The sequence below is a fragment of the Barbus barbus genome (genome assembly GCF_936440315.1).
Source record: "Barbus barbus genome assembly, chromosome: 28".
In the NCBI taxonomy this organism is placed as follows: domain Eukaryota; kingdom Metazoa; phylum Chordata; class Actinopteri; order Cypriniformes; family Cyprinidae; genus Barbus; species Barbus barbus.
The window spans coordinates 21,130,662-21,142,630 of NC_136756.1; the positions used below are offsets into that span (position 1 = coordinate 21,130,662).

At 37.5% G+C, this 11,969-nt stretch overlaps 1 protein-coding gene and 1 long non-coding RNA gene across 2 annotated transcripts; both read left to right on the forward strand.

Moving 5' to 3' along the window:
* The first annotated feature begins 621 nt into the window (after positions 1-621).
* LOC306848225 lies at positions 622-2,866 on the forward strand. Its single transcript, XR_013782219.1, has 5 exons — positions 622-690; positions 1,104-1,212; positions 1,302-1,350; positions 1,481-1,977; positions 2,255-2,866. It is a non-coding gene; the product is annotated as an uncharacterized lncRNA (long non-coding RNA).
* Positions 2,867-4,145: 1,279 nt separating this feature from the next.
* tmem47 (transmembrane protein 47) lies at positions 4,146-11,961 on the forward strand. Its single transcript, XM_079382633.1, has 3 exons — positions 4,146-4,585; positions 9,609-9,749; positions 10,240-11,961. Exons 1-3 carry the CDS (start codon positions 4,351-4,353, stop codon positions 10,416-10,418), a joined length of 555 nt encoding a protein of 184 aa, XP_079238759.1. The 5' UTR covers positions 4,146-4,350; the 3' UTR covers positions 10,419-11,961.
* The last annotated feature ends 8 nt before the right edge of the window (positions 11,962-11,969 follow it).

Genomic DNA, 11,969 nt, shown 5'->3' on the forward strand with positions numbered 1-11,969 from the left:
CTGGAGACTGCCAGTCTGTTACATTCTGAATGTATTATTCACCTTCAAGGCAAACCAGTATTTTTGACCTGTTAAACAACAATCATCAATTTGAACTCAGAAGGAATTATTTTTCTTTATTCCCAGATGAAAGGCTCATTCATGATGAATTGAAAAGAGTAATTGAATTTGATATTTAATCTTGCTGTGTTAATACACAGTGGAGTTAAGGAAGAATGTGAGTGTAATCTTGTGAATTGAACAAAGAATGTTTTAAGGGTGGTATATTTTCTGCTTTTGTTAGCAAGGCTAAGCTGTTGAAGGTGTTATGAAGTTTCAGGTGTCCTTGTTGACAGACTTTCCGATCATGAATGCACCTTACATTACTACATTAAATGGAGGATATAATTCATCTGTCTTTTGACTTATATGTAAGTGAATATCATGATTACACTCTAAAAAACGCTGGGTTATTTTATCAACCCAAATGCTGGGTTGAGGCCGCTGGGTAGGACGTTGGGTTGTTTTAACCTAATTTTGGGTTGGAAATTGGTCTTGATCATAACCATCATAACACAGCGGCGCTGTGTTGGGGATACGGACGTGAAAGAGAGCACTCACGTCACGTCAACATCGGACTACACCAGTCAGTGCGAGAAGCCGCCATTTTCTCTGCCTGAAAGAAGCGAGACGCGAGTGAAAGACGTTATGGTAAGTAAAGATTAAAAATGTAAAGTCATAATTCATACTTTGTGTCCGGGAGTATTTTGAGGTTTCATGGAAAGCGGAAATAGTCCGAAAAGAGCTTATATTGAAAAATACGCGGACGCGGTTTTCGCCTCAGAAACGGAGGTCTTAACGGCCTCTTTTACTGAACGGAAGAGGTACTTTAAATATAATGTCATATTTACATAAGATTTTACATTATCTGCACCTTTTGAGGTGTTAATAGACGGTTATCAACACATTTAACGTACATGTTAATTCGTTATCTTATTTTTCGCGGTTAAACTGAATGTAGTTTCCTAAAGGAAACGGCGTTATGTAATAAAGACTATCTTAATTATTTTGAGGCTGATGAAGTGATAATTGTTAAAAGTAATGTTTTGCATGTAATATTTCAGACTTGTTCATCTTGTGTGTTAATGCCCGCGTCGGGAGTTAACGACACCGAGGCCTGCTCGTGTGAGGACGCGATATTCTCAACTTCTTCAGAAGAGAGGGAAAGATAAGGCAAGTGACGTTAAACTTCATAATCCCATGTTATCAATTTTTTTTTACTAAGAGTAAAATAATGTATGTTTGTTTTTGTTTGTTTGTAGATGTTGAAAGCCAGAGACATAGGAGAGCATCATTCTTTTGAGATTAAATGTAAGTTATTTTTAGAAAATAAAAGTTTCTGTTGTCTCTTGCCTGTTTACTTCACATTTTGATGCAACAACAGTGTGATAACGTGTTCATATTGCATGTAAACCATTGATGTCTGTGTTTTTCATTGCAGAACTCAAACCAACTTTGGAGATGTCTGATTTGGAGAGTCATCATTCTTGGTCTTCCTTTCTTAAAGGAATAGTTCACACAAAAAATAATTTACTTGACATCATGTCATTCCAAACCTACAAGACTTTTGTCTGTTTGAACACAAATGAATATATTTTAAATTTTCTTTCATAAATTTTTGTTAATCCATTGATAATCTGCATTTCCAATCTTCATAAACACAGTTATTGTTGAAGTAATCCATTCCAATATTTATATATGAATAATCCTTAAATTATATGATAGCGAATATGTCTGTTCAGAAGAAAATATTGGTCTCCCAGACTTGCAATGGAGGACAAAACTTAAGAGAATATAAAATATATTTATTTGTGTTCCAAAAATTAGTAGAGTTTGTATGGGTCTGAAACAACATGGGGGAGAGTAAATTATGACCATTTTCATTTTTTGGTGAACTAACCCTTTAAAGAGCAGCCCTCATACATGGAAATTTGTGAGGTATGTGAATGTCATGTCTGTTTTAATGTTTCAGTAAAGAAGTAGCTTTCTGAAAGCAATATTTATTTAAACAATATGACATGCCCTCACACTAGTGCTGCCATTATAGCATTCTAGAGCGCTGTGGTAGACAGACATTAAACAACCACACAAAGCAGATTAAATTATAAAACAGACTATTTACCTATCCTTACTGATGTGGATGCACCTCTATCTGAAAATGGATAGTTTAATAATTAAATGCTTTCTTTTTTTTCAAATGTTTTTCTCTTTTTAGGCCACTGATGTAGAACAGGCGGTGACTGGAATGAATGCTGGTCAAAGAGGAGAATGACATTTCTCCCAAACTGATGCAACAGTGGTTTTAAAGGAGGACGCTGCCCTGGATGCTGTGCTGATGGGGCTTCTTCATGACTACATCAATTATGCTAAAGAGATCATGAAAATTGACAGTGATGTATTCATGGACTATGAAACAAACTAAGTGTATAATTTGTAAAAAAGTTAAATGTGTTGTTTAGTAGAAATGGAGTTCACACGCTGTCATTCATACACATGCTCACATTCTTTCACACACATGCATCTGTTGAATGTAGTAATATCAGTCTTAATTGTGGTTTATTTGTGTACTGCCATGCCAGAATAGTTTGTAAAGAACTTAACTATTTACTAATTGTACAATTATTGTATAATAGTGTTTTTGTATATTTATATACAATATAAAATTTACCAAAAAAGTCAAATTTGATCAGAAGTTATATTCAACAAATGTTCAATGCTTCATTTATAAACTCTGTAGCTGTTAATGCCATACTTTGCTGCATTTCTTCTTGCATGCACTTTTGACTTTTTTCCCATGTTTTTAATAAATATTTACCTTTTGAAAGTCATTCTTTGTGTGATTTTAAAATGAACAAGTTTTGTAGGTTTAATGCCTAGCTCGATTCGGGATCATTTTAGCCTAGCAATGTAGTAATTTTAAACCATAAGAAAGCAACCCAGCATGCTGGGTTAAACATAATAACCCAAATTGTTGGGTTAAAATAACCCAGCGCTGGGTTGCCAAAATAACCCAAATTGGGATGTTTTTAACCCAGCAGTTTTTAGAGTGTACTTGTCTAATAATGATATACAGTTTATCTACTTACAGAAAATAGCAAATAGGCCTATTTTAAATGAACAATTTATATTTGATATTTAAGACCAAAATGAACTGGTGTATAATGTAGCCTTTTTGATAGGCTACATTATACACCAGTTCATTTTGGTCTTAAATATTTAAGTATTTTCCCTTTCCCATAAAACGTTTGGATAGCATTCATTTCATGCAATCCAGCACAAGTATGTGTCTCTAATTATTCTGAGAAAAATTATTGTTTGAAATAAGACACATTGCTCCATGTGCGTGTTTGTGAGAGCACATAGCACAGATAAATGAAGAGGGAGAATGGGAGAAAATAGCAAATGAGGGAAAAGCATGTGAGAGAAACAGCCTATGCCACCATAAACGCCAGATGAGAGGCAGTGACGGGACGTCCGACTCATTTCCGCGAATCGATTCTTTTGAACGCTTAAAAAACAGATGAGAAAGCGATTCAGCGATTCTTTTTACACGTGAAGTCATCACAGTTCCTTCCATGTTACATAGGATTACTAACATACTATAAAATCGCAGCTATTTCTCGACACGTTTATTTTATTTTTATAGCCTTAATAAGCATTAGTTTATTTTGCTGTAGCCATGATTCACCTCACAAAAAGCATACAATAACCTAAATATAATTTGTATTTACAATAAAGTAGCCTATCTCTTGAATGAAAAAGGCATTGCATGCAGTGTTCCTCATTTTGTTTGTGGCTTTGATAAAAGTGTCTGCTTAATAAACAAACAAACAAACAAAAAAATATTATTTTTCATCACATGTAGGCTACATATTCTATTTCTACAATTATAATTGATTTGGCTATTAAAGCAATTTAGTTTTTGCTCTATGAATCCTATCAAAACCTCAGGCTAATTGCGTTTCGGACGACTCGGTTCAATTTGTTGGTGAATTGTTCACTCGATAACAGCTCGGGTTGTTTTATTTCTGTTCGTAAACGAATCGTTCAGACTGGGTTTGTGAACAGGGATTTCTAGCTAGGCACTAGGACCCTGCAGGTGCAGCAGATATTTTTCAATAATGTGCAGTGCAGTCGCGTTCACAGGAGCGCGAGGGCAGCTGCTACAGCGTCCCTCTCGCGCAGCTGCTCCACAATCTTCAAAACACTGATCGCGAATACGGATCCAAAAACATTGTCTGGGATCATCGTTCCTGGCTTCTCCGCGACGCAGCGCAACATCGCTCCTCATCACCGGCGCATCCAGCCGACATGGCCTCATCCGTGAGCGGAGCGGAGGAAGTGCGCGTGTCGGCGTTGACGCCCCTGAAGTTGGTGGGTCTGGTGTGTATTTTCCTCGCGCTGTGCCTGGATGTCGGGGCCGTGCTGAGTCCGGCGTGGGTCACCGCGGATGACCAGTACCACCTGTCCCTGTGGGAGTCGTGCAGGAAGCACGCTGCCTCTCCGGACTGGCTGTGCGACAGCACGCTGGGGCAGAAAGGGACCGGTGAGACCCGCTACTTTTGTAACTTTGCAGTAAACAATGTTCGAACAGGATGAGCTGCACATACATATTTTAAGATGCGGAGAAAACAAAAAAGGACGCAGTCTTTTGAACTTTAGTGAGCTCTGCAACATGGCCCTGGAGGTACATATTTGATTTATGAGATAACAAAAGGGGCCCTTCGCTCCCTAGCGCATCATTATCACTCATTGTTCAGCTCATGCTTAACCTGCTCTTTCTAAATACTGAGAAAACAGTAAACAATTTGCGTTTTGCATTTCTTTGTCAGATTAAAACAGAGGCGACAAGTCGTTTTTACACATTTAGACCTTTAATGTTATTTGTATCTATGTCAACTTTAGTAGCCTATTATTAAAAATGTAATTCGATATCTATCCCAATTGTTACTAGTTACATTCTTTACTTCAATTTATTTTTTCCTAATTAAGTTAAAAATCTTAATAGGTTAACAACTATTGGAATAAACTGTAGTTTATTTCTAATAGCTGATAAGTACTAGTATGACATGAGTAAATGCATATAATAAATAGATAAAAGATGGCCTACTAGTTACTGTTGGAGTATTTGATAATGAATATCACTAGGACATATTTTTAGGTACAAGACTTATAAATAAATCCTAGTGATACTAGTTAGTTTAATGGAACACAGCTTGGGGCTTGAGCTAATGTTTTTGGGGAGAAAGCAACCTTGAATTCGTCCTGTTTAATAAAAGAACTCTCCAGCCTACAGCAAGTCAGGAACAATCTAATTACAGAGACAATGTTTGTGAAGAATGCTTCATTAAAATTAATTGATTGATTCTTAACATTTACTAGGACGCTGTATTTTATTCACAGTCTGTTTGGTGGAAGGGCTTTTGGATGATGTGGGAATGTGTGATGGAATCAGTGGTCCAGCTGGGGTTTCATTCTGCTTTTGTTGTCTACAAAATGAACCTTTGTTAAGGTCTCCTCACCGGCCAAGGAGTGAGGTTAAGTTTGAGAGGAGAGCTCCCTAGAGGCCCTAATGTGGACAGATTAGTTACCAAGGAAACAAGTGCTGCATTCTAGAAATGTCATTTTGCCTTGAAAAAGAAACTTCCTTTCTGGTGTCCCTTGAAGGTTTACTAGCGAATAAACCGTGGTTTGAGGCACTTCCCCATCCATATTGTTGGCAGATCTATTTGGTGCCACTTTTTTTTTTTAATAGTAAAAGCCAAGCGCAGTTAAGATTTAAGATGTTATTTTAGCTCTAGTTTGCAATAACAACTTGTTGGGCTCTGGACCTTGTCCCGTTATTTTTAAAAAGCACAGTTTGACTCCATATAAAGTCATGAAGCTCCAGTCAAAATACCAAAGGAGCGGCCTGGGTGAATGGCTTCCCTCTGCAGCGCATTATTGATTTTGGGCTATTCTGTAATCTGTCACTCCATTTCCTCTGTTTTCTCTGTGTCATGCACTGTGCATTAAACTAAATCTCATTAGCTTCGCAATTACCGGCTGACTCCACAGCCTCTTATATACCAACATATTCGCTTGCTAACCTTGCAGCGACTCCAGGGTATCATTTTAAGTTTATCTCTGTCAATTAAACAACATAGATATGTTAACATAAACACACTCCCTGTTACATGCACACAGAAATGTGAGGTTGTGAAAGCTCTCGGGGAGAGATAATCGCGAACAACAGGAATGTGGCGAAAGTGTGTGAGAGTCTTTTTGTGCTGATCTTATGCTCGACTGGAGAAGAGGCAGCAGTTCAATGTGAAGTCTACGGCGCAAAGTATACACTGATTTCTCTTCCCGTCTGCGGATGGCGAGGAATGTGGAGACACTGTCTTATTGACGTAATTCAGTCTATGACATTGGACTTCTTTCTCCCCTCATCGCGGTATCAGATTGAAAGAACTAGCCAAGAGGCACTTGCTTGCTGAAAAACAGATTATAGTAATGAATGTTTTGATTTTTATCTCATATCCCTCATTTCCATCTGTAGTCCTGCAGGGGTTTTCGGGTTAGCTCCATTTTGCCAGAGACCCCTCAGACGTAGACCTCAAGGTTACATAAAGTCAAAATCTTTTTCCCAGATGGCAGAAAGACACTCTTGTTGATGATTTGCAGGCTTTTGGTGGCTATCCAGAGGGTTTGGAGGTTGAGGTGTCAGAATTTTGTTTTATATAGAAGCGAATATCAGCAGCTCTGTTTTCATACATCTCTCTCCAACTTCCTGCGGTGACACACATATTTATTATGCTGAATCATAAACCTTGTTTGGTAAAAAGGCTTTGTTTATGTTTGAAACTATAGTACGGTGGAATGAAGCTGAAGTGGCCCATGCAGCTCTCAGCCATCTCTGAAAATGATGTTTTGACATGATTTAGTGCTAGAAATGATTATTTTCCAGCAGAGAAAATTATAGATAATTTTCCCAAGCTAATGAAAATGTTTCTATTTACAGATGTCATTGTGTAATCACAAAACCCTGCAACAGGATCCAGGGCTTTTATGGTTTTATTTAAACAAACAGCCATCAATGTCTTATGAAATGCTTTGTTCAGTAATTGAATCATTTATCACATGATGACTAAACAAAAACATCATCATAGTTTTTGTTTCTGATGTATATAATCATTTGTTGTTTTTCTAACTTTCTTGGCAAACTTATTTGTGAACATAAGAGATGCAAAATGCCATAGTTTGCTGTTGTTGGCCTCATATATAGTAATACAAGACCTAAAACGACAAACCCTTAACATTTAATGACCAATGGTAATGTTCTTGTAAATTGTGTAACAGTGCAAACACGCTGTGTCTATGATTTTATTTTATAATGGTTGGTGTTGCAACAGATTGTTTGCTTACCTCTGAATAATAGAAAGTAAATGAAAACTTTGAGATTTTTAGATGCAAGGTAAACACAGACATCTTATTCTTAGTCATTTTCAACATTCCCCATCTTCCCCATACTGAAAAAACGACATTGTGCTTTCAGCAAGCTTTTCTGGAACTAATGCACCAGTCTTTATGAGTGAGTCACGAAACTGTTCATTCGACCGATTTGTTCAAAAACAATGATTCATTCAGAAACAAAACAGGTTGCTGTCCTTGTGTGTCATTGAATTATTTACTCAACAGATTAATTTAGACCAATTAATTTATGATTCAAAACACATGACTGTCCTCTTAAATGAGTCATTGAATCATTTACTCGACTGATTTGTTCATAAACACTGATTGATTCAGGAACGAAACAAGTGATCTTTATGAGTGAGTCATTGAATCAATTATTCAACTGATATGTTAAACACTGATTGGCCCTGTCCAAAAAGGCATCCTAAATCCTCGCAGTCCACACATTTGTAACATAACGCTGCTTTGAATGTCAGGTAGAAATCTGTAACACCAATTTGATTGTCCACAGTAGTGTCTATCGACTACTTTAAGTCCACAAGACTGCAAGAGCACATGAAGTGTGCCATTTGGGACAGTCCCATTCATTCATGATTCAACACAAGTGAAAAGTCCTTAAAGTCTTTGAATCATTCGCTTAACTAATTTGTTCACAAATGATGAATCATTCATGATTCCAAACAAATAACTGTCTTTATGAGCCAGTCATTTAATTATTCACTCAACTGATTCATGCACAAACACTGATTAATTAATGATACCAAAACAAGTAATTGAATCTTTCACTTTGATTCAGACAAAAATGAAAATGGCTTTGTTTGGATCTGTTGTTTTTTTTATTTTGATGGAGCATATTTTTCTCTAAATGTAAGCTACTGTTAACTAATTTAAAGAATTTGACATGCTGAGAAATAAATGTAATATGACAAATTAGAAAAAAAAGACTTCCCTCAACTACTGTAGCTTAAAAATTCTTGGCAAGTCACTCCTCAGAGATTGTCTGCGTTTCCCCTTTGCCTACCTAATGAGATTCCTCAGGAGTCGTCCCGAAGTGCATGTGAGATTCCACACACATAATCTCATGTCGTCAGATATGGAAGCAGGCATACTGTGTCAGGCACCTCCTCTCTGTCTCTTTCTCCTTGCCCCCTCCCTCACTCCTGCGTTCCATGGAGGATTCAACGCTATTTCTGGGCCCTGCTCTAGCTGAGTGTCTCCGAGTGCTTGAATGAAAAGCAGAAGCAAGAGGGACTGGAGGAGAGAAAAAGAGAGGGAGGAATACATTACGTGATGCCCCACTTAGCCCACCAGAATTGTTGATAAGCTCTCTGCTGCCCGTAAAGGTTCATTCTTTCAGTTACGCAAACCCAAGATGTGAGTGTTTGTGTCAGCCGTTCTGTAGGCATGTGTGTATTGATTTTCCAGGGTGTTAAGAGTCTGTTAAAGGAATTTACAAAAATATTATAATTCTGCCATTATTTACTGGTCTCGTAACACTTTACAATATGGCTCCATATGTTAACATTAGTTAACTACATAAGTTAAACTAACAATGAAAAGTCTGATAATATTATTTAAAGAACCAGAGTAAAGATGAACTAACAATGAATAGGTGTATTTTTTTATTAACTAACATTAACGAAGATTGATAAATACTGTAAAAATATTTCCTCATTGTTAGTTTAGTGCATTAACTAATGATAACTAATAAAAGTGTTTCTTCTCATCCTTATTCCATTCCATTGGTTTTTAAGGAACACAAAAGGAGAATTTCCGAATACTATGTTTGTTGCTGTTTTTCATCCACTGTGAATGGAGACTGAAGCTTTTAAGCTTCAAAAAGGCCTTGAAAACATAAGAAAAATGGTCCATTGGACGCTGTATTCCAAGTCCTCTGACACCATAGAATACTTTTGAAAGAGACTAAATTTTTGTTACAATTTTCATTTTTGGATGGTTAAGTCTTGAAGGTTTCTTTAGCACATTTAGTAAATGAGGCATATATCCCATGAGAATTTACTTTCATCTGATACAATGTTCATATAATACAATGCATGCAGTGTAATACGATATGAAACTGATCTGTTGTGTTTTTATGTATTGATTTAATGCAGACTGGCAGATCGCCACATTGGCTTTGTTGTTGGGTGGAGCATTCCTTATCCTCCTTTCCTTCCTGGTGGCCCTGGTGTCTGTCTGCATTCGCTCCAGGAGACGCTTCTACCGACCGGTCGCTATTATGCTCTTTGCCGCAGGTGAAATAGACACAACCGTGCACACACACACACACACACACACACACACTCACTTACATTAAAGACATTAATGAGTTGGCTTCCCATTTCTGTTTTCCATGCACATTAAATTAGGGTTCATGTATTATGAATCTAAAATGTGTTGTTGGCTCTAAAACTGCTGCAGCTAATGGACCAGGAAACAGCAAATGCATTATTTTTCCAAGCCACATCACACAGCTGCTTCAGTAATCAGTTGTTCTCGATATGAACGCATCACAGGGAAAAGATGTAAGGTATATCTGAAACAGACATTTTCGTATATCTGAAACAGACATTTTCGCATCTCTTTTGAGAGGATTTTTACATCGCTTTGAAGCTGCTCACTTTGTTGAGGAACTTATCAAGGAATAAAGCCCATTGAGGATTCAGAAGACTTTTAATGTTCTTAATCTACTTTTGTCTCTTTGATGATAGCAAATTTCATTGCCAGCGCTTCTGTTTCTCACAGTGGTCCTACAGGCCTGCTGTTTGGTGCTGTATCCCATCAAGTTCATCGAGACCATCAGTTTGAGAATATACCACGAGTTTAACTGGGGCTACGGTCTGGCTTGGGGAGCCACCATCTTCTCCTTTGGTGGAGCGATTCTCTACTGCCTAAACCCCAAGAACTACGAAGATTACTACTAAACATGCTACAACACCCACAATGCACTTCAATGTCCTCCTCACTGTTGTGATAGCAGCTCATGCACTGAACTTTAGTTCGGAATAGACCCTTGACTTTGCAATCACACACAAAAACCCGTGAAATGCAGGGCAATGCCGAGCTGTTAGATCCATAGATTTTGATTCTTTTCCCCTCATATTACTCTCACACAATTAAACCCCACCGTCAAACTTTCATTCTTTTTCTGTATTTCATCTCTCTCCTCATGTCATTCTAACACCTCTGATCTTCTTCTGACTGTCAGATGAGCATCTGACTCCAGATGTCAGCCTATGTTCACAGGAATACTGCCAGTCTGTGATGTAATCAGTGGGGAAACCTCCATCTGTGGTGGGGCAGACAGAAGTCTACAATTCTGACAGAATAAAACTGTCATGATAGACATGTGTTTTGTGACCTGAAAGATACAAGATGGGTTTAAAGACAAAATTAAACTGTTTAGAATTAAACTGTCAATCGCTTTGTCACTTTCAAACCATACAGCTTTCTGTTGGTCAGCATGGGGAATTTACACGACTGACTTGAATACAAGTGAAATCTGCCTGGGGGAACTCTTTTGTCCTCATGTAAAACTCCCTATCGCACAGATTTGGATTTCGCCACATTTCACTGATAAACAGTAAATGTTAGTAATGGTAAAAAATAATTACATAACTTTCGAAGGTCCATAGTCCACTGTCAATAGTGTTGTAGTGATGTATGAAGCACAACTCACACAGAAGTCACTTTTAAACCAAGCACTTTTGACCTGTCTGTCGGTCAATGTGGCAAATTCACATGACCAATTTGAACAAGTTGTGAAATATTTCACTCTCACGTGAATTTCTCCTTTGCTTGGATTTCTACTGAAATTATCATTTTTAATTTGAAAACATTGTGTTGGTCAATGTGGCAAAATCACATGACCAATTTGAACCCATTGCGAAATTTCACAGTCCCGTGAAATTCCCCTGTGCGTGGATTCCAATTGAAATGACCATTTCGAATACGAAAATATGCTTAACAGTAAATGTGACCACACGGTTACCCATAGCATCCAATTGCTCTCATAAAATGCTAAGAAAAACTGATTTTACTTTAAGCACAGATCATGTACATAGCACATGAATTGTCACCATACAGTTAATTTGTGCACATCTGGAAACATATTTACGCATATCTCATTCAGGTTAAAAGGGATTAAGTAGAAGATACTTTGCATTGTAGAAAACCTAGGTCTTGTGGTGTAACCAAGCCTTGCATATAGACTAGTTTTTTGACTGGTATCTGAAGAGTGATTATTAGCCTTTTGCATAAGTTTCCATACAAGTAGTTAAAGGCAGACTGTAGGGTTGTTTTTTAGCACTGTCAGTCTGTTGTGTGCATGTTGGTGTGTCTGAATGAGGGCGCATGTATTATTTGAGTGCGTGTTTGAGTGATTGCGTGCTTTCTGTTGGGATTTTTTTCTGTCCCGAATGCAGTTGTGACATTGTACTAATTTATATACTAACCAAATAAACATGTAAAAAGAA

Bases quoted from the DNA above. Each gene is read 5' to 3' on its own strand.
- tmem47 (XM_079382633.1), top strand. From the start codon at position 4,351: ATGGCCTCATCCGTGAGCGGAGCGGAGGAAGTGCGCGTGTCGGCGTTG. The intron at 4,586-9,608 runs GTGAGACCCGCT...GATTTAATGCAG, and splicing joins GCTGGGGCAGAAAGGGACCG to ACTGGCAGATCGCCACATTG. The intron at 9,750-10,239 runs GTGAAATAGACA...TGTTTCTCACAG, and splicing joins TATTATGCTCTTTGCCGCAG to TGGTCCTACAGGCCTGCTGT.